The 23,056-nt window shown below is 47.6% G+C and overlaps 2 protein-coding genes across 2 annotated transcripts in view; both read left to right on the forward strand.

Moving 5' to 3' along the window:
- The window catches only part of LOC144587199 (uncharacterized), a 263,842-nt gene that overhangs the window by 145,249 nt on the left and 95,537 nt on the right, over positions 1–23,056 (forward strand). The gene's annotated exons all lie outside the window — the stretch shown is intronic.
- LOC144587304 (uncharacterized) overlaps positions 18,809–23,056 on the forward strand; it is a 28,059-nt gene continuing 23,811 nt past the window's right edge. Inside the window, exon 1 of the mRNA XM_078387381.1 lies at positions 18,809–21,461. Within this exon, the coding sequence (XP_078243507.1) occupies positions 20,630–21,461 (832 nt within the window). The 5' untranslated portion in view covers positions 18,809–20,629. The remainder of the gene's footprint in view (positions 21,462–23,056) is intronic.

Genomic DNA, 23,056 nt, shown 5'->3' on the forward strand with positions numbered 1-23,056 from the left:
AATGGGGGGAACTGGGAAGCCCAGAGAGAGCAGTTCCTCAACTTAAAAAAGAAAAAAAAAGAAATTTAAGGAAGAGAAGCTCCATTCGGGTTTTCCTGGTGTTGCTTCACAGAGAATGCCCTCAGTTGGTGGGGAGCGATAAAAAAGGGGGGGGGCTCCAATTAAGTGGATTTCCATCACCCTTTCAAATATTTTTGCCCTCCTCTCTCCTGGTGCCTAGATGAGCAGCAGAAGGGAAACCTCCTCAACCATCCGAAAAGGACAGTTTCTCTCTGTGTGTGTTTGCCTGCCTCAGCCCCCTCCCTCCCCATTGATCCCCCCTTTCTCTGCCTCAGCCCCCCCTTTTCTGGCCCCCCCTCCTGCTCATCTCTCTCTGTCCCCCCACCTTCTTCTTCCTCCTCCTGCCAAGCCCCCCCTTTCCCACCCAGCCATAAAAGCCCCTTTTCTAATTTTGCAGAAGGTGGGGGGTCTGGTCTTTTGGGGGAATCCCCCTCGTGTGGGGGGGGGAGAGGGAGGAGGGGGGGAGAGCCAGGCTCCTTCCTCTCCTTCCAGTGGGCGGTGGTGGATTTGGAATCCGGAGGGAAAAGAGAATCCTGGGGGAGGAGGAACCCCCTTTTTTTGTTAACTCCCCCCCCATACCCGCAATATTTTACAAACCACAAACCCCCACCAGCACCCCATGGCTCACCTCCATCCAGGTCCCCAGGCGGGAAACTCCCGAGGAGGAGAGGCGCCCTCCCCGGAGACCATAGAGATGGGAGGGGACAGACGGGGGGCCTCCCACCCGCTTCTGCTTCCGGTTTGGAGAAAGGCGAAAAAAGGGGAGGAACTCCTCTTTCCTCTTTTGTAGCTCTAGGTTCCCCCCTCCAGCCCCCCCCAAAAAAGGGTTTCTCATGAATGAATAGAGGGGGGCGGAGGAGGAGGAGGGAACCTGCAGAAAGGAAAAGGGGGGTCTCTCTGTGTGTGTGCTATTGGTTATGCGTCAATATGCATTGTGCCCCCCCCCAGTGTTCCCTTTGACCTAAAGTGTGCAAAATGTTGTCTGATTCCCTCTTATCTCATAAAAATGTTGATTTCTCTTATTGCTAGTCTGGCAAGGATCAAGGTAATTGTGGCATGCAGGAATGCAGGAAGATGTTCTCTGAGACTACAAGGGCATTATAACCAGAAAATGTCATCTTATAGCGTGGAAAGTTACACGAGTTTGTTGGAGTTCTGTTACAAAGGTTACAAGGTATTTTGATTACAGACTACATAGCCCAGGTGGGCCAAGAGTTGTGATCAGCACCAACTCTAGCATTAAAGTCTCCGAGAATGAACAGCGGCTCTCTCTCAGGGACTTTTTTGATGGCAGCTGCCAAATCGTCATAGAATTTGTCTTTGACTTCTGTTGTGGATGACAGCGTTGGTGCATATGCACTGATGAGGGTGACCAGTCCCGCTGATGAGTGGAGCTGCAGAGACAGGATTCTTTCACTCCCCACAGTAGGTGGAACAATGGATCTCAGCAGAGTATTTCTGACCGCAAAGCCAACACCATATTCCCTGGTCTCGTTCAATGGTTTTCCCTGCCAGAAGAATGAGAAGTTTTTTTCTTTGACAGATCCCATGTCTGGCAATCTCGTCTCTTGCAGGGCAACAATGTCCATCCGCAGTCTACTCAGTTCAATGTCGATAACAGCTGTCTTGCGCACGTCGTCTATTTCCTGCAGGTTGTCAGAAAAGCCAGGGGTCATTGTCCGAACATTCCAGGTTCCCAACTTTAGGGCAGATGTTTTCTTTTGATTGTTGCGTGGTGCATGGTTATTGATCTGTTTTTCGGCTCTCCGACCATCAGAAGTAGCCCCTGGCATCATGCTCTATGCCAATCGAGCAAAATGTATAACCAGTAACTGCTAGTTCCTGTGTTATTTCGACACTGTATGCAAAGCTGGAGTGTACTCTCCAGAGCACGAAGCCTCGGTAGAATAATATGGAGGATAGGCTGTTACCCAAGCAGCAAATCCCCCCTCTCCACGTCACTGAAATAGTCCAATGGAGAGGCAAGAGCCAATACAACTGGTTCCAGCGACGTCGCAGGAGTTGGCAGAACAACACGAACTGTCTACGGGACTCCGGCTCCGGATTTTGCCTCGAGGTTATCTCCTGAAGCCTTTTCCATGAGTGGATATAGCCACAAGGCAGTGGAGGTTTGAAATCAGAGTTTTCCTTCTCCTAGATGGGCTGCCTTACATGGCTGACGAGTCCCACCTACCCGGCCTGCTCCCTAATAGTGTGGAAGTATGATCCTACTCCTGAAACATTCCTGCCCCCAGGTGTAAGAAATACTATTTGGCTATCCTATTTAGCAGATTAAAGTAAAAAAATAGAGTGAGAGGATTTCTGCAGGCACTAATTTAAAGCCAAAGCCCCGCCCCCTCAGACCATGTGGTCAGAGGGTCAGCCTACCAGGAAGAACTCACCAATTAAAATGTCCCCCAAACACAGCTCCCTCCTGCCTCTGCTTCCTCTTCAGGAAAGGGGCTTAGAGCTTCTGCAGGCACTAATTTAAAACCAAAGCCCCGCCCCCTCAGACCATGTGGTCAGAGGGTCAGCCTACCAGGAAGAACTCACCAATTAAAATGTCCCCCAAACACAGCTCCCTCCTGCCTCTGCTTCCTCTTCAGGAAAGGGGCTTAGAGCTTCTGCAGGCACTAATTTAAAGCCAAAGCCCTGCCCCCTCAGACCATGTGGTCAGAGGGTCAGCCTACCAGGAAGAACTCACCAATTAAAATGTCCCCCAAACACAGCTCCCTCCTGCCTCTGCTTCCTCTTCAGGAAAGGGGCTTAGAGCTTCTGCAGGCACTAATTTAAAGCCAAAGCCCCGCCCCCTCAGACCATGTGGTCAGAGGGTCAGCCTACCAGGAAGAACTCACCAATTAAAATGTCCCCCAAACGCAGCTCCCTCCTGCCTCTGCTACCTCTTCAGGAAAGGGGCTTAGAGCTTCTGCAGGCACTAATTTAAAGCCAAAGCCCCGCCCCCTCAGACCATGTGGTCAGAGGGTCAGCCTACCAGGAAGAACTCACCAATTAAAATGTCCCCCAAACACAGCTCCCTCCTGCCTCTGCTTCCTCTTCAGGAAAGGGGCTTAGAGCTTCTGCAGGCACTAATTTAAAGCCAAAGCCCCGCCCCCTCAGACCATGTGGTCAGAGGGTCAGCCTACCAGGAAGAACTCACCAATTAAAATGTCCCCCAAACGCAGCTCCCTCCTGCCTCTGCTTCCTCTTCAGGAAAGGGGCCCACCTGTCTAGGCCGTTTTGGCATTGGGAAGATGAATGAAAATGGCCAACGTTTGCTGGAGTTTTGCTGTTATTATGGTCTTTGTGTCACCAACACATTCTTTAATACAAAGCCTCAACACAAAGTTTCCTGGAGACATCCAAGATCGAAGCATTGGCATCAGCTTGATTTGATCCTCACTAGATGTTCTAGCCTATCTAGTATTACGATCACACGCAGTTACCAGAGTGCTGATTGTGACACTGATCATTCCCTGGTGTGTAGCAGAATAAAAATGCAAACAAAGAGATTGTATCACACTAAAAAGGAAGGAAAACCACGTATAGATATCAACAAGATTCGCAATCAAAGAAAAGTGGAGGAATTTGCCCAAGCGCTTCAGGAAACCCTTCCAGGCCCGGCTGATGCGAATGCACCTGAACGATGGGAACACTTCAAGAACGCTGTTTATAACACTGCCTTGTCCACATTTGGCAAGAAGACCAAAAAGACGGCTGACTGGTTCGAAGCCCATTCAGAGGAGCTGATTCCAGCCATCGAGGATAAGAGGAGAGCTCTAGCAGCATACAAAGCCTTTCCTAGTGAGTACAACTTGCAGGCTCTTCGAGCTGCTCGTAGCCAAGTCCAACAGACTGCCAGGAGATGTTCCAATGATTATTGGCTTCAGCTCTGCTCTCAGATACAGATAGCAGCGGACACAGGTAACATCAAGGGAATGTATGATGGTATCAAGCAGGCTTTAGGTCCAATACAGAAGAAATCTGCTCCCTTGAAGTCTACTACAGGCGTGATCATCCAGGACCGAGCACAGCAGATGGAACGCTGGGTGCAGCACTACTCTGAGCTATATTCTAAAGAGAATGTAGTAACGGAAGAGGCACTAAATAACATTGAGTGCCTGCCTCTCTTGGAAGAGCTGGACAGTGAACCAACTTTAGCAGAAATAAAAGCAGCCTTGGATTCCCTTGCCTCTGGCAAGGCACCTGGAAAGGACAACATCCCCATTGAAGTTTTGAAGTGTTGTAAAGAGATCATCACCACTGAGCTGTACGAACTCTTTTCTCTTTGCTGGAGAGAAGGTGGAGTACCACAGGACATGAAGAACGCAAACATCGTCACATTGTATAAGAGCAAAGGCGACAGGGGTGACTGCAATAACTACCGTGGTATCTCTCTTCTCAGCGTTGTAGGGAAGCTGCTGGCCCGTGTTGTGCTGAAGAGACTTCAGGTGCTTGCAGACAGAGTGTATCCAGAATCACAGTGTGGTTTTCGAGCTAACAGATCCACCACTGACATGGTATTCTCCCTCCGACAGCTGCAGGAGAAATGCAGGGAACAACAACAGCCACTCTTTGTGGCCTTCATAGATCTCACAAAGGCCTTTGACTTGGTTAGCAGGGACGGACTTTTTAAAATACTTCCCAAGATTGGATGTCCACCTCAACTCCTTAATATCATCAGGTCCTTTCATGAGGAAATGAAGGGCACTGTAGTTTTTGATGGCTCAACATCAGATCCCTTTGACATCCGAAGCGGAGTAAAACAAGGCTGTGTTCTTGCGCCAACCCTGTTTGGGATCTTCTTTGCTGTCATGCTGAAGCAGGCCTTTGGAACTGCAACAGAAGGTGTCTATCTCCGGACTAGATCAGATGGAAAGCTCTTTAATCTCACTAGATTGAGAGCGAAGACCAAAGTCCAACTGAAATGCATGCGGGACTTCCTCTTTGCTGATGATGCAGCCATTGTTGCCCACTCTGCTGAAGACCTCCAACAACTCATAAATCATTTTAGCAAGGCCTGCCAAGACTTTGGACTAACTATCAGTCTGAAGAAAACACAAGTCATGTGCCAGGGCGTGGACTCACCTCCCTCTATTACTATCTCCATGCAAGAACTGGAGGTTGTTCATGAATTTGTGTACCTTGGCTCAACAATCTCTGACACTCTCTCCCTAGATGTCGAGCTGGATAAACGCATTGGGAAAGCAGCTACCATGTTCTCTAGACTCACAAAGAGAGTATGGCTTAACAAGAAGTTGACGGCATACACCAAAATCGAGGTCTATAGAGCCTGTGTCTTGAGCACACTCCTATACTGCAGCGAGTCCTGGACCCTTTGTGCACGGCAGGAGAGGAAGCTGAACACCTTCCATATGCGTTGTCTCCGACGCATTTTTGGTATCACCTGGCAGGACAAAGTTCCAAATAGAGTAGTCCTAGAACGAGCTGGAATTTTCAGCATGTATACAATATTGAAACAGCGCCGTCTACGTTGGCTTGGGCACGTCGTGAGAATGGCTGATGGTTGGATTCCAAAAGATCTCCTGTATGGAGAATTAGTGCAGGGAAGCCGCCCCCGAGGGAGACCACAGCTGCGTTACAAGGACATCTGCAAGCGGGATCTGAAGGCCTTAGGAATGGACCTCAACAGATGGGAAACCTTGACGTCTGAGCGTTCAGCCTGGAGGCAGGCGGTGCATCATGGCCTCTCCCAATTTGAAGAGACACTTGTACAGCAGACCGAGGCAAACAAGCAAAACCAGGGAGCTGGACAGGGGACAGATTGGATTTGTCTCCAGTGTGGAAGGGATTGTCACTCTCGAATTGGCCTTCTCAGCCACACAAGACACTGTTCCAAGACCTCCATACAGAGCACGATACCATAGTCTCTTGAGACTGAAGGATGCCTACTACATAGCCCATGCAGTGCTTAAGACTCATTGCAGAAAAATCTATCATAGAAAACATACATCAAGCATTAACTACGAATAAGAATGAAACATAAGAGAATAAACCATAATAAGGTTTCATCCTGGCCCACTCACACTACCATGCACGCCTCCCTTCCAAGTCCTCTGGCGGGAAAGGGGGGGGGTAGACCATAGAGTTGGGGGGGAGAGAGAGGATGGCGGCCGCCTGGCTTCCGCTTCCGGTCCCCCTGGGAGAGGCGCTCCTCTACCTCTTTCCTACCTCTATGGTCCCTTCCCTTCCCCCCCTCGCTTAACGGTTTCCTGAAGGGGGGGAGGAAGGGGGAGGGTCAATAATAATTATTAAGAATTATTAATAATAATAATTAATAATAATTATTAAGAATTATTAATTATTTCCTCTTCTTGGGGGAGCCGTCAGGGCACAATACGTGTGAAATATTAAAAGACAAATGAAACAATATATGATTTTAATCAGAATTATGAAGGTGATGAACGTGGAAAAAAAAAGAGTAAAAACTCTCTCTTCTAAAATGGGGGTTTCAGGGATTTATAATGGTCCAAAAAAAGCCTCCCTGAAGAGACGGATTGGTTCTCTCTCTCTCTCTCCCTCGCCTTATTTTTTCCGGAAGGGGGCCCGATCCTGATCTCTCTCCCGCCCCCCCAGGGGATCCCATGAGATCCACCTCGATCCCCCATGCCCCCCCTTTGGCCTTCCTTACAGGCAGAAGCCCCCCTTTTTGTGTGTGTCAGTTTGTGGGGGTGTGAGGGGGGAGGGCCTGTGCCGGGGAGGGGCAGGAGGGGGGGAGACCACGTGACCCTCCCTCGCTTCTTCTCTTCTCCCCCCCCTGACTCGGAGGAGAGAGAAGGAGGGAGGGAGGGGGGAGGGGAACCTAGAGCTACGAAAGGGGAAGAGAGGCGCGCCACTCCTCGGAGCTCCTCCTGATAATTCAACAATAATAATACTTTAATAATTTATTTATTTATTGTCATTGTAAGTATATACACAGTATACCCATACAATGAAATACACACAGACACCCACAGACCAGACCCACATATGCACACACACATAACATTCCCCAAACACTCCCCACCCAAGAAGGTCGGGGATGGGGGGGGAAGCTCTCTTCCTTATAACACCCCCCCGCACACACACACACACACACAGAGACAGACCCCCCTTTTTCCTTTCTGCATGTATCCCCCCTCCCCTCCTCCTCCAACGCCCTCCCTCCCTCCCTTCATTGACACCCTTTTGGGAGGGGGTTGAGAGAGAGGGGAACATAGAGCTACGAAAGAGGAAATGAGCTCCTCCCCTATTTTGGCCTTTCCCCAAACCGGAAGCGGAAGCAGTGGGAAGCCCCCCCTCTCTCTCCTCCCGTCTCTATGGTCGCCGGGACGGACGTATGCCAAAGAGTCTCCTCGGGAGTTTCCCCGGCCTCGGGACCTGCAAGGAGGTGAGCCCTGGGGAGTTCAAACAAAGGGGAAGGGCAATTCCCTCTTCCACCCCCCCGCCGGGAAGAGAGAGAAGGGGGGAGGGAAGGAGGACGAGGGGGGGCTCTTCTCCTTTCCCTCCGGAATGGCAAAAAAAGGCACGCGCTCCCCCTTCCCTTCCCCCCTTCCCTCCCCCCCTTTTTGTAGTCTCCCAAATAGTACCCCTTTCCTGGAGGTGGGGAATCCCCTCACAAGGAGGGGGGGCTCAACCTGGGTTTTCCTTTGAGGAGACCCCCTCTCCCTCCCCCCTCCCCCCCAAAGTCCAGACTCGCCCCTTCTGCAAAAGTGGGTTTTGAGGAAGGGGAAGGTGAGGGGGGGCTGAAGGACAGAGAGAGAGAGAGAGAGATGGGCAGGAGGGGGGGCAGAAAGGGGGGGCGAGGCAGAGAAAGTGGGGGGTGTCAACGGGGAGGGAGGGAGGGGGACGAGGCAGGCAACCTCCCAGACAGACACACACACACAAAACACAAACACAGACTGTCCTTTTTCAATGGAGGTTTTCCTTCCGTGGCTTTTCTGGGGGGGGGGGGAATCCACGGGAGAGGAGGGGAAAAATAAACAAATAAAAACTAAGAAGGGGGATGGAAATCCACTTAATCAGAGCCCCCCCCTTGTGATCGCTCCCCACCCACTTGGGGGGAGGCATCCCCTGTGAAGCAACACCAGGAAAACCCAAAGGGAGCTTCTCTTCCTTAAATTCTCCTCAATAGACAGAAAAACAACAGGCCCCAGATTCTTTCTTTTCTCTCTCTTTTTTCTTTTAAATTTAAATTTCAAACATACAAAAGACAACAATAGACACAGAAGGGGGGAAAAAGCAACAGAACAAGTGTAAAGGGGAAAAAACCTGACTAACCCCTCTATTTAAACTAAACACTCCTCCCTTTGGACTCAGAGACTCCAGCCTCCTTAACTCCTCCGCTCTCCCCAATTTGATTTCCAGTACAGTGGTACCCCGCATAGCGAGGTTAATCCATTCCGGATTAACCCTCGCTATGTGGAAACATCAGTAAACAGAACGGAAAAGCCCATTGGAACGCATTAAACATCGTTTAATGCGTTCCAATGGGCCCCAAACTTACCATTCAGCAAAGTTTCCCAATCCGGCAGCCATTTTCGCGCCCTCGGTAAGCAAGGGCAGGGCGCGAAAATGGTTGTGGCAGCCATTTTGGATCTTCCGGCGGCCATTTTGGAACAGCCGAACAGCTGATTCCCCGACATCGCAATGTGAAGATTGGTAAGCGAAACGCTTACCGATCTTCGCAATGCGAGTTTTGCCCATTGGGGCTGTCGGCATGCCTTCACATTAGCAATCCGTTTTTTGGGATCGCTATGCGAATTCATCGTTAAACGGTGCGCTCCTTAAGCGAGGCACCAGTGTATATACTATGTAGACATACATCCATCATAAACTGTGCTCTACACTCCTGTCTTCTATTGGGACCAAGAGTATATTAGTTCCCAGCTTTGTTTTACATAGTCTCTTGGTTGTTCCCGTACTGCTTGTGATAAGAGTGTCCAGTTCTGCTGTATCCCATAGCTTCTTTAACAGCTCTTCTATCGTCGCAACCCCTTCGGTTTTCCATTTTTGGGCCCAGAGTAATCTGGTTGCTGTGAGTATATACATGAGACAGTGCTTCTATTTATTATCATTAATTCCTGATATGACATTCAAAAATGCAATTTCAGGTTTTATATCTAATTTCTGCTGGGTAATTTCTTTTGCTAATTCCCATATCTGTGTCCAATAGCTTTTGGCCTTTTCACATGTCCACCACCCAGATTCTTTCTCATTGAAACCCGAGATTTCAACTGCAATGGGAGGCCATGAAACGAATCAGTTTCTTTTCTTTTTTTAAATTCAAGGAATTGCTCTCTCTGGGCTTGCCAGTTCCCCTTTCTGAATTGGGAGTGTGGACCCTCTGCCTCTTCTGTCCTGGCCTGCAGAGGGGAGAATATTTTCGACCCTTTTTCTTGTGGTTTCCCCTTTCAGCTGCTGGTCTTCCTTCAGGACCTGACTTCCTACTTCCTCAGGGGAAAATGGGATCTTCTGCGTCCAGGCCAGAGAGCTCCGCCCGCGGGTGTCCTCCTTGAGGATTCTGGAAAACAAGAAGTTCTCTCCAGGTAAGAGGTTTTGGCCTCCTGGGTATAAACGTGCAGAAAACAAACAAATGGGTCCCTTATAAATAGTTGGGGTGTGCCCACCTCTCCTTGATGACCTTCCTGTAGGATTCCCCCAACACTGTCTGGAAGAAAGTGTATTCCAACTTCCTTGTCTTATTGATATATTTAGGTTACCAAGCAGGTCCCAGATGTACGCCTCCGTCTCCCTGCTGGGCAGCATTCCTAAATGGGCCCCCTGCTAGTTGGAAGATGAGGGGCTGGAAGGTGTGAAATATAGGCCTTTGACTTAATACAAAGGCCAAGAGAGAATTAATATAGGAAATTACATGTAGAATAAGATTTTCTACTCCAAGCCCAGGAATAAAACTACTTTTGGCCATATCCAGGTATCACTGCCCACTTTCCCCCCGCAGGGAGCAGGGACCTATTTTGATGGTCCGCCCTCGAAGGTTACTGGATCCCAGGAGATTCCAGGATACCATGAGAGGGATTCCAGCAGCACTGTCTGGCGCTCCTGTTGAAGTCTTGGTTGATGATTGGTTCTCCGCCACCACTAGGGCTGTTGACACAATCGCACCCAAACGCCCTCTCCGGAGTAGAGCTCGGCCAGGACCCTGGTATAGCCAGGATCTACGAGCGATGAAGCGAATAAGGAGACGGCTAGAGTGCATTTGGAGGAAGGAACCGACGGCTTACAATAAGATTGCTGTCAGGATCGCAACTAACTGTTACCTAGCCAAGATAAAGACTGCTAGAAGAGCTTATGTCGCTGACCGGATAAGTGAAGCATCCAACCGGCAGGCGGAACTTTTCCGTATAGTTCGCAATCTATCCGGACTTGGCCAGGGTGAAGGGCCTCCTTCTATCATCTCACCTGACCAATTTGCAGCGTTTTTAAAATCTAAAGTGGAGGCCATCCGCCGTGACCTTTCGCCTTTTAAAAATACAATGGATCGAGCAGAGATGTCCAGCGCTCCGTCCTGCCCGGTAATTCTCGATTCTTTTCAGCCTGTAACATCAGAGCTGGTAGACAAGGCGCTTGATCGCTGTCGGGCCACCACTTCTTCTCTCGACCCTTGCCCGGCCTGGCTAATCAAAGCAGCCAGGCCGGTAACAACTGAATGGGCCACTGCAATAATTAATGGGTCTCTCCAGGAGGGCAAGGTCCCCCCTCGCCCTCAAGGAGACACTCATTAGGCCCATTAGGAAGAAACCAAATCTGGCGGCGGACGAAATTGGCAATTATAGGCCCATCACCAGTGTGTCCTTCCTCAGCAAAGTGGTTGAGAGGGTGGTGGCAGACCAGCTTCAGGCGCTCTTAGACGAAACCAATGCTCTAGACCCATTTCAGTCGGGCTTCAGGCCGCGCTATGGTACAGAGACGGCACTGGTCGCACTGATGGATGACCTGTTGAGGGAGGCCGATGGGGGCAATGTGTCCTTGTTGGTCCTCCTTGACATCTCAGCTGCCTTTGATACTGTTGACCACGGTATCCTCCTGGGGAGGCTCTCTGAATTGGGAGTTGGTAGCCTGGCACTTGCCTGGCTCTGCTCCTTCCTGGAGGACCGCCCCCAGAGAGTGCAGATTGGGAAGAATGTCTCGGCCTTGTGGAGTCCCAATTGTGGGGTTCCACAGGGGTCGATCATATCCCCAATGCTGTTTAACATCTTCATGAGGCCGCTGGGCCACATCAGAGGGTGTGGGGCATCGTGTCACCACTACGCTGATGACACACAGCTCTACATCTCTTTTACTCCAACTTCAGTGGATGCCGTCCAGTCCCTCCAGCGCTGCCTGGACACCGTACTGGAATGGATGCAGTCAAATGGATTGAGGCTGAACCCGGACAAGACGGAGGTCTTGAGGGTGGGTGGCTCTCCCGTCAGTGGCATAGGTGACTCCCTTTCTTTTGGAGGGACGACCCTTGCCACAAAGAGTGAGGTCCGCAGCTTGGGGATACATCTGGACCCGGCGCTAACCATGGAAACCCAGGTGGCGTCCATGGTCCGTTCTGCCTATTTTCATCTATGGCGGATTGCCCAGCTGTGGCCATATCTTGATTGGGGGCCCTCACTACTCTAGTCCACGCGCTCGTAATCTCGAGACTAGACCATTGTAACACACTCTACGTGGGGCTGCCTTTGAGGCTCATGCAGAAACTCCAGATGGTCCAGAATGCAGCAGCCAGGCTTATTAGTGGGGTGAGTAAACACCAACATATCTCCCCCACTCTGGCTGCTTTGCACTGGTTGCCTATTTGTTTCCGCATTGACTTCAAACTATTAATGATTACATATAAAGCCCTAAACGGATTGGGACCTCAATATTTGGCAGATCGCCTCCTCCCACCCAGATCTACCCGAGTCACCCGACATAGCCAGCAGGGACGGCTGAGGGGACCGACGCCGAGGGAGGCCCAGAAGGAGAAAACAAGAAACTGGGCCTTCTCGGCGGTCGCCCCTCGGCTGTGGAACACCCTCCCTACTGAAATCCGGCTGGCACCCTCGCTGGGGGTTTTCAAAAGCCAATAAAAAACTTGGTTGTTTAAACAGGCCTACCGCCCAGTCAATTAAGTCATTTTCTTTTTCTCTTTCTCTATCTTTTCTCTATCTTTTTTTTGTATACCACCATTTTGGAAACATTTTGTTTAGAACTAATTAGTATAAGTTCATTTTATATGTTTTTTAACTTGTTTTAACTGATGTAAGCCGCCCCGAGTAGACGCTATCTAGAGGGGTGGGGTAAAAATCAAATAAATAAATAAATAAATAAATAAATAAATAAATAAATAAATAAATAAAAATTAACCAAAAAAACTAAGAGGGGGGACAGAAATCCACTTAATCAGAGCCTCCCCCTTTGATCACTCCCACCCACTTGGGGGGAGGCATCGTCCGTGGAGCAACACCAGGAAAATTATCCTCAAGAGGCAGAACAACAACACGCCCCGGATTCTTTCTCTTTTCTCTCTCTCTTTTTTCCTTTTTTTTAAAAAAAATTAAAATTCAAACATACAAAAGACAGCAATAGACACAGAAGAAAAAAGAAAAGAAAAGCAACAGACCAGGTGTATAGGGGGAAAAAAAACTAACTAACCCCTCTATTTAAACTAAACCCTCCCCCCTTGGAGTCAGAGTCAGTTAACACCTCCGCTCTCCCCAGTTTGATTTCCAGTGTATATACTATGTAGACAAACATCCATCATGAAATTTGCCCTGCACTCCTGCCTTCTTCTGGGCCCAAGAGTATATTAGTTCCCGGCTTTGTTTTAGTTAGTCTCTTGTTTTTTCCCGTACTGCTTGTGATAAGAGTGTCCAGTTCTGTTATATCCCATAATTTCTTTAACAACTCTTCTATTGTTGGACTCTCTTTGGTTTTCCATTTTTGGGCCCAGAGTAATCTGACTGCTGTGAGTATATACCTGAGACAGTGCTTCAATTTATTATCATTATTTTCAGGTTTTATATCTAATTTCTGCTAGGTAATTTCTTTTGCTAATTCCCATACCTGTGTCCAATAATTTGTGACCTTTTCACATGTCCACCACCCAGATTCTTTCTCTTTGAAACCCGAGATTTCAACTACAATGGGAGGCCATGAATCAAATTGGTTTCTTTTCTTTTTTTTAATTCAAGGAATTGCTCTCTCTGGGCTTCCCAGTTCCCCTTTTCTGAATTGGGAGTCTGGACCCTCTGCCTCTTCTGTCCCGGCCTGCAGAGGGGAGAATATTCTCGACCCTTTTTTTCTCATGGTTTCCCTTTTCAGCTGCTGGTGTTCGTTCTTTCAGGAGCTGACTTTGTACTTCCTCAGGAGAAAACGGGATCTTCTGCATTCAGGCCAGAGAGCTCTGCCCGCGGATGTCCTCCTTAAGATTTCTGGAAAACAAGAAGGTCTTTCCAGGTAAGAGGTTTTGGCCTCCTGGGTATAAACGTGCGGAAAACAAACAAATTGGTCCCTTATTGGGGGGGGGCTTCCAACTGGGTTCCCCTGATGTCTGTCCTTTGGGTAGTTTCCAAGGCACGTTGGGTGGCCCGATCCGCCTACTTCCCTCTTAGACGGATGGTGCAGCTGGGCCCCTGCCTGGATGCCATTGTGACTCCCCGGATGGGTCCACACACAGGGAGTCTCAAGATTAGACTACCGTACCGGCCGATGCAAGAGGGTCTCCTCCATCCACCGCTCTCCCCCTCCAGTCTCCTCCTCTTGAAGGTAATTCCACACCCCTGCTTGATATTCTCTCTTTCCCCTTCTTGCTCTTTGTGTCCCCTCTTCCCTTCTCTTTCGGCTCCATCCTCTGCTGTCCCGTTTGCCCCAGTGGAAAGGTTTCCTGGCTGAGCGAGGGTTCTTTCCCCTTTCTGCCTCTTCTGTTGGTATCATCCTCTTCTCCCAGATACGAATCCACAGGTTCTCCATCCAGAAAACTTCCCACCCTTCTAGCAATAGCTTTCTCTTTTCCCCTCTACCGTTCTGGCCTCCACTCCTCTCTCTTTCTCTCTCTCTCCCTCTCACTCGCTCTCTCTGCTTCTGGTCCTTCTGACTCCTCGTCTCCTTCCTTTACTCTTCCCCTCATGTCCGACGAGGGTGGGTGAGTTTCCCTTTTCTTCCTTTGTCCCCTTTCCCCTCTTCACTGGCTTGGGCTCCCTCCACTGTCTTTGGGTGGAGGGCAGGACCCTCTTGCCCCCTTTCACCCACGGGGCTCTTGTGAGTCTCTTCTTCCCCCTTTAGGGGTCCTGAAGAGGGAACAGAAGAAGCCCCTTCTGCCTTGGGGAATTTTGGAAAGGAAAAATCAAATGAAAGATGTGATTATTAATCTCAAGGAGCACAGGGCTCTTTAATCCGTGGATTGACCTCGAGGTTGCCTTGACAGACTCCCACAGACTGGCTGGTGGGTCTCCTCCATGTGGGATGAGCAAGGGATTGATTCCAAATTCAGGAATTAAAAAAGATGTAAGAAAGGGAGCGGAATATTTCAGCCTGGATTCCCCAAGACTTGATTCCCAAGCCTGAAACAGATGTCATCGGAGGGAAGGGAGGCAGGGCTATGCCCCGGTGGGTTCCCTGATGCCCTTGAGGAGGACAAGACAATTATGGGAAGAGGGAAAATAAAACACAACTTAAGTTAATGTTTAGTGACATGGTGGCGCTGCGGGCTAAACCGCAGAAGCCTGTGCTGCAGGGTTAGAAGACCAGCAGTCGTAAGATCGAATCCATGCGATGGAGTGAGCTCCTGTTGCTTTGTCCCAGCTCCCGCCAACCTAGCGATTCGAAAGCATGCAAATGCAAGTAGATAAATAGGGACCACCTTCGTGAGAAGGTAACGGTGTTCCGTGTCTAAGTCGCACTGGCCATGTGACCATGGAAGATTGTCTTTGGACAAAACGCTGGATCTATGGCTTGGAAACGGGGATGAGCACCACCCCCTAGAGTGGAATAAGACTAGACAAAAATTGTCAAGGGGAACTTTTACCTTTACGTTAACATTTGCTGTTGGGTTCGAGCATCCAGGACTCTGAGCGATTGTGAATGTCAGTGTGAAGCACACCTTTGTGACTCCCTCCCAAGACATGATCGAAGAAATAGCTGGTGCATTAAAAATCCTCCTTCACGTTGAACTGGGCTGGTATTATGCTTTCTTCTTCTCCTTCTGTTGCTGCTTCTGCTGCTGCTTTATTGGGTTAGCAGGGCTTTGAGTAGACCCATTGAAATAAATGAAATGCAGAAACACACTCCCTTCATTTTTGCCAGCTCTTACTTTGGCTGGACTAGAGAGGGGCCCCATCTTTAGGTTGTCATCCTGAATCTACCTTCCTAGAAGTAGGTCCCTCTGATCCTCTTGAAAGGGGTTGCCGGGCATTTGTAGTTTTCGATGTAAAAACAAGACAAGACATAACAACAACAACAGCAAAAACACACCCTGCTAACCTTCTGGAAAATGAAGCAAAGAAGGAAAGTGAATTATTGGCCCATCAGCCCACCCACCCCAAAAGGAGGGGGGAAATTTTTCTTTTATTTTTAGAGCCATGAAGCCCAGATGTGTAGAAAATATGTCTTTCTTCAGAGAAGGTATCACACATCAGCTTCTTCTCGCTTCTTTGTGTACGATGGTCGTTGTTGTTGTTGTTTAGTCGTGTCCGACTCTTTGTGACCCCATGGACCAGAGCACGCCAGGCCCTCCTGTCTTCTGCTGCCTCCCAGAGCTGGGCCAAATTCATGTTGGTTGCTTCGATGACCCTGTCCAACCATCTCGTCCTTTGTCGTCCCCTTCTCCTCTTGCCGTCACACTTTCCCAACATTAAGGTCTTTTCCAAGGAGTCTTCTCTTCTCATGAGAGTTGGACTTTCCTCCTTGGGATCTTTCTCCTGCAGAGGCTGGAAAGGAGGTCGGTCTCCCCAGGAATGGGTCTTCTCTTGTTGGACGTGTCGTTCTGTTTCCTGCAGGGCCAAAATGGTTCTGGGCGTTTGGGTCCTGAAGGCGCCATTTGGGGCCGTTGGCTCTGCAAAAGACCTGCCCCCTTGGTCCTTCTTCCTAGGTTTTTGCCCTCCTGCGGCCTCCCTTGCCTTGGGATCCCCGAAACGAATGAAATAACGGAGGGGCCAGTGAGAACGGGGGTACCATCCGACCCTCAGTCCCCTCCATCCATCGCACGGGCCTCTTCCTTTTTTTTAGAGGTTGGTTTTGTTGACCATGCTTAGTGGAACATCGGTTTGATGCTTTTTTAAGGTTTCTAGACTTCCTGTTTTTCACTTTTAAATGTTGCCCTTTTAATGTTGTCCATTAAAAGGCCTTGAGTCCTTTTTAAAGAGAAAAGTGGGGTATAACTATTTTAAATAAATAGTGGGAGAGACGCCCTCTTCTAGGCCGCTGCTTTCATCGCCGGTGTCAATGGGAAGGATGATGGTTCCTGTTGCTCTGTGGTTCCCGGCTGTTGCCTCCACCTCCCTGGGACTGGGGGGGGGGAGATTTGATCTCGGAGCCTTGCCTCGGATAATGCCTGCCTCCTTCCCTTTGTGTTCGTCTTGTTCTGCTGCCTGAAGACGGGACAGAGAGAGATGGGGAGGGAACCCCATTCGATATAAGACACATCCCGCAAGGAAGTGTTTTTGATTTGCTTTATCCACAAAGCCTCCAGGCTGATCTTTTCTCTTTTTCTTTTCTCCGAGGAAGGGGTGAGATGGAGGTGATTTCTCTTTGCTTTTTTTGGGACCAAAGAGGAAGAACCAAATCCCAGATCCCTCCCAACGTTTGCCAGGTCAGTGAGATTTCAAGAGGTGGCTGAAGTAGCCTTACCTCCACACACAAACACACACACACACACACACACACACACACACACACACACACTCTCCTCTCAGTTTCCCTGGCCCAGCAGGGATTTGAATCCAGGTCTCCTGATTTCCAATCTGGTACTCCATCCGCGACACCACACTGCCTCTCTGAACATGTGCAAAGTGGTGGTGTTTTGGGGTATGATTTTCGTTGCATTTTGTCTAGGGTGTTTTTTTCAAAAACATGTCGATCCTGCTCACCCCAGCCCCCTGCTCACCAAAGGCAGGTCCTGTTGACAAGAGGCAAACCTTGGTCGTCCTGATTTGGTGTGTGTGTGTGTGTGTGTGTGTGTGTGTGTGTAGTTCCCCTTCAAGCCTCCCTTCTTGTTTCCCCCAAGCCAGACTGGGGTTTTTTGCTTTGCACCCATCCACCTGTACTTCGGACTCAGATAATCATATTCTTAACAGGGAATGCCATTCCTGTTCCCACCTTCTCCTTCAACGGGAGGATAGACGAAGGCTGAATCCGAAAGAGACGGGGGGGCTTCCAACTGGGTTCCCCTGATGTCTGTGCCTTGGGTGGTTCCTAAGGCACGCTGGGCATCCTTCTGGACCCAACGCTGTCAATGGACAACCCGACAACGTCTGTGGTCCGATCCGCCTACTTCCCTCTTAGACGGATGGTGCAGCTGGGCCCCTGCCTGGATGCAATTGTGACTCTCCGGATGGGTCCATGCACAGGGTGTCTCAAGGTTAGACTACCGTTGGGTTTTATTCTGACCGCCCTGGTTTGTCACATACTTTTTTCCTCTCACCCGCCTTGGTTTAGGTCTCTCACTCTGGAGCCAGAAGTAACGGAGTTCACTTCCCTTCTAGCTCTGCAGTTCTAAGATTCTATTAGTACCTATTTTTCTTTCCATCTCTGCTTCCTGTCCTGTTTTCAGAAATGCCTCATGATTCTCTACCCATAATAGCGTCTTATAAATTCTACATCCCATCCCGTTCATGGACCTGTCCTTTCTCTTCTTCCGCTGAAGGAGAATGTCTGCAGAGTTTGTCAGTTCCCTGCATTGAGCACTCGCTACTCTTTACCCGATCTCCAGTCCAATAATTGAGCTGCATCGCATTCATCCACATTAACTGTTCCTTTTCCAACAGTATCCTTCCCCCCCTTGTTGTTGATTTTTGCTAACCAATATTTCAATCTAAATATATGTGTAATCAGGTTCTCCTTGAGCTGAAGGTGTGATAAAATTGGTTATGAAAGCTAGAAAGTGATTTACTGATGGGATTTGTAGTTGTGAAATTAGCCTAAAAGAATCCATTTTGGTCTCTGTGTGCTAGAGAGTGGAAAATTCCAAACGCAGTTTTGCCTCACAGAAACTGGCCAGGCTAAACCGTGATCTGGTTGCCTTAGTAACAGAGGCCTGGTAAAGGGAGATGAGCAGAGACATAACATTCCGGCAGCTTATAATAATAACACCTGGAGTTCTCATGTGAATATTGGGTGGGACAGGTTACTTTTTTCCTGACTCCTGATTGGTTGTTAGCTGTGAAGAAGAAGGCGGGAGTTAGTTTCAGCAAGAGAGAGAGAGTGAACATGGAGGATGGCTGAAAGACACAGAAGAGGGACTTTTTCCGTTTAATGGATTTTACAGAGAACTTTTCATAATGGACTGATGAAGTTTGGATTTTCCAGAAGATTGGTATGTTCTTGATTAGACTATGAACTATGGTGCTAACCAAATTATTTTAAGATGTAGATTTTTGCATAGTTAGAGGGGAAGCTTGCCTTTCCTATTCTTTAGACAGCAAGTTTGTTATTTTCATTTTTTTTAATAGCAAGAAACCAAATACTTGTCTAACTGGGGCCCTGGCGCGGCTGGGCACCTTGCTCCCCGTCTCCTGCTTCACCTCCTCCTCTTCCTCCGGAGCAAGGACCCGCCGGCCAGCTGGGGGCAAATGCCAGCTGACTGGCAGTTCCAAAATGGCTGCCGCTGTATTCTGGATGGATTCCTCACTTACCAAGGCGGCGAAAATGGCCGCCCCTATGGAGGATCCTCGCTGAACGGTCAGTTTAGGGCCCAATGGGTTTTTTTGCTCCATTTAGCGATGTTTTCACATAGCAAAGGTTAATCTGGAACGGATTAACCTCGCTATGCGGGGCACCACTGTATATGCCTTGCTTTTGCATAAACTTTATTCTCTCAGAACTTTATTTTTCTAATAAAATAAAATATTCTTAAGATCTGGAGTTTGGCTTCTTGAATAGAACAAATGCTACAATTACTCAAATTGGATTACTTAATTGGTTATTCTTTACAAGGCCACGGAAAGTATTGCTACCTTGGGTCCAATGTATTCCTGAGTGCTAGGAGATTTCAATATCCCTAGAGATCACGTGTATATCTTGGTTTTCAATGAAAATCGGATCAGACTTGGAGAATGAGGGGAAGTGTTGCTGTCTAGGGTAGAACTTATGGACCTGTTTTGCCTGTTTTAGAAGCACACTCACTCAGAATCCTCTCTGTTCCGTGGCAAACAGTCTTCTAGGAGACTTGCTTTGCTCACAGAAGGCAGTCTCTTCGTTTGAGTGGGAATAAAGGTCGGAGGTGTTTTCAGAACTTTAACAGAATCCTTTTTATTTTTTCCATTCGTAACATCAACAGCTTCAAACAGGTCCAACAAACTCAATTCAGGTAAAATTTTATAACTGAACTTTTACATCTGGAATGAAGATGTCGCTCCTTACATCGGGGCCAGACCAAAGCGCTCCCAATCTGTTACTGGTCGCAAGGGTGTGCTCTGCACCGCGCATACCATGCCACAGCCAGGGTGTCTTGCCCAGTCCCCCTCACTTGGTGGTCGGTTGAAAAGGACTGGGACGAATCACCCTCTTCTCCCCACGCTGGAGTAGACGACTACTGTCCATTCTAGTGGTTCTGGTACCTCGTCACCAGTCTTAGTGTTAGGGGGGTCTGGGAGGAAACCCCTCCCGGTCTTCAGGTTCGGAAACTCCAGTGTCAGTTTCAGAAGCTCATCTAACTCCTCCTCACCTCCTGCCTGTACAGCTTTGTCTCTCCTCTCATTCTCTCACCATTACAACACTGAAATTTTGCACCTTCTCCCCCTCTTTTATATCCTCCTCCCATACAATCACATTTAACTCCTCCCTTTTGTCTTCTGCCAAACAAACTTCCAATGCTTTTCTGTCCTCTCTCTCATCTTTCTCTGTCTCCACCAATATCCCCTCTACACATCCAAAGTCCCCCTTGGTGGTCTGAATCATTGAGGACGGCACACTGGTGATGACTACTTCACAATATGTTTTTACTTTAATAAACTTTGTGAAATTCCTTTCTAATTTTCTCAAAAAATTCATGACGTTTCCCAAACTTTTTTCAGTCATGACCCCCTTGTATAATTGCTACGTAACTCTAGCCGCCTAGAGTAGTCTTAACCGACCAGATAGGTGGGATATAAATACAATATATAAAATAAATAAATAAATTTTCTTTAAAAGGTATTTTAATGGGATAACAACATCACATCAAAAGAGACTTTTCAGAATAGAATTCTAAGCTAATAATTAAGGGAGGGCTGCAAATCTGCCTCTACCAAATGAAAATTGAAAAGGAAAAAAAGTTAAAATACTGTCCATTTGATGTACTTTTTTGGGTGTGGAAATGTTCCTTCCTTAATGAACGCCCCACCCAAATGGTTCCTCAGTGAATTTACCCTCCACACTTTAAGGCCAAATGAAAAACCTCAGGTCCAGCCTCATGCCCACCCTGTTTCTCCTCCCTCACCTTTTTGCCTGTATTTTCTTCCTCCTCCTTGAGTCAGTCAGAGCCGGAATGTGTTTCTCCTTATCCCTGCAGCTTTCCGAAGTGGTTGTTTCTCTTCTTTTTCTTATCTACCAGATGATGAACAGGAGAAGAATCGCCAAGGAAGACCTGGGGCATCTGCTGCTGGAAGACATAAACAAGGGGAGAAACGGAGAATTGAAAATCCAACTGGGCAGGAATGGATGTCACATGAAAGAACTCATGCAGGGGAGAAACCAAATAAATGCATGTCACCTCAATAGACATCAAAGAACTCATACAGAGAAGAAAGACTATCCATGTATGGAATGTGGAAAGAGCTTCAGTTACAGTGGTAATCTGAGTAGACATCAAAAAACTCACACTGGGGAGAAACCATATAAATGCATGGAATGTGGAAAGACCTTTGGTAGGAGCACTCACCTGAGTTTACATCAAAGAACTCACACTGGGGAGAAACCATATAAATGCATAGAATGTGGAAAGAGCTTCAGTCGGAGCAGTAACCTGAGTGCACATCAAAGAACTCACACTGGGGAGAAACCATATAAATGCATAGAATGTGGAAAGAGCTTCAATCGGAGCGGTAACCTGAGTTCACATCAAAGAACTCACACTGGGGAGAAACCATATAAATGCAAAGAATGTGGAAAGAGCTTTAGTCTCAGCAGTCACCTGCATTTACATCAAAGAACTCACACCGGGGAGAAACCATATAAATGCATAGAATGTGGGAAGAGCTTCAATCGCAGCAGTCACCTCAGTTACCATCAAAGAACTCACAGTGGGGAAAAACCATATAAATGCATGGAATGTGGGAATAGCTTCAGTAACAGCAGTGCCCTGAATTCACATCAAAGAATTCATACTGGGGAGAAAACATATAAATGCATGGAATGTGGGAAGAGCTTCAGACAGAGCAGTGCCCTGAGTTCACATCAAAGAATTCATACTGGGGAGAAACCATATAAATGCATGGAATGTGGGAAGAGCTTCAGTCAGGGCAGTGTCCTGAGTTCACATCAAAGAATTCATACTGGGGAGAAATCATATAAATGCATGGAATGTGGGAAGAGCTTCAGTCAGAGCAGTGCCCTGAGTTCACATCAAAGAATTCATACTAGGGAGAAACCATATAAATGCATGGAATGTGGGAAGAGCTTCAGTCACAGCAGTGGTCTCAGTTCACATCAGAGAAATCACACTGGGGAGAAACCATAGAAATGGATGGAATGTTGGAAGAGTGTCAGACAGAGTGATCAACTCAAGCCCCATCAAAGAACTCGCACTGGGGATAAAACCTATCAATGCATGGAATGTGGAAAGTGCCACAGTCATGTTAGGTATTTGTTTAAACTGAAGAATTGTTTATACAGTTTGTATATGATTGTAAGTATTTGTAAGAATGGAAACAGTAGGAAAGGTCTGTAAATTTTATAATACAGTATAAGAGGAATAAGCTAGTAGGGCTGAATGAGAACAGCTGTGGAAACAAAATGCTGAATCAGGAATCTACAGAAGCTAATCAAAAATTGGCTGAAGAGGAAGATAAAGCCAACAGTTCCAGTATACTCAATCTTAAGGGTTGTGGGTTGACAGGAGAAGAGGGAGGAAATGCTGCTGGACAGATTTATGGCTTTCTATTTACCACGGAACTCTGATTTATTGGCTTGGTAAAACTGACAAATTGCTACTCTGTTAATGACCTAGGACTGTACTAAATGGACTATGCTTTTATGTTTATCCCTCGGGAAGAGGTTGTTTTGCTGACAGATGAAGCACTTCTCTCTCTCTCTCTCTCTCTCTCTTTCACACACACACACACACACACACACAGAGCTATCAGAAAGGAATGCAGAACCACACAATTTGTTTTCATGGACTACAAAAACATATGATGGAAATGATGCAGGGTGAAATTCCTTAGAGAAGAGGAAAGATAACGGTGTGCCAGGGACAGCCAGCAATGGATTTTACATACGGCTGGGTGAGAACAGCATATTCTATCTGTTAACAGCCCATTTAGAACCAAATAATGCTTTTGACTTTGTATATATTTATTTTTAAAGTTTAAATGCTTTTGCATGTCTTCATTGAAAATCATAAGGTTTTTTGTTTTTTGTCATTGTATTCTTAGAAACTTTGAAGGGTCCTAAAGTTGTATTCTCTGTCTTTTTAGATTATGAGCTCCGGTGTTTTAATGTTTGTATTTTTGATTCAAACATGTCTTAAAATTTGCTGATAACCTTAATTTAAATACCCACCTCTTTTTACAAGGTGCAAGGATGTATTTTAAGTAAACCTACTGTTTTTGCATAACCTACAGTTTTTTCCTCACACATGTAAGACTCTCTTTTT

The sequence above is a fragment of the Pogona vitticeps genome, chromosome 2 (assembly GCF_051106095.1).
Source record: "Pogona vitticeps strain Pit_001003342236 chromosome 2, PviZW2.1, whole genome shotgun sequence".
NCBI lineage: Eukaryota > Metazoa > Chordata > Lepidosauria > Squamata > Agamidae > Pogona > Pogona vitticeps.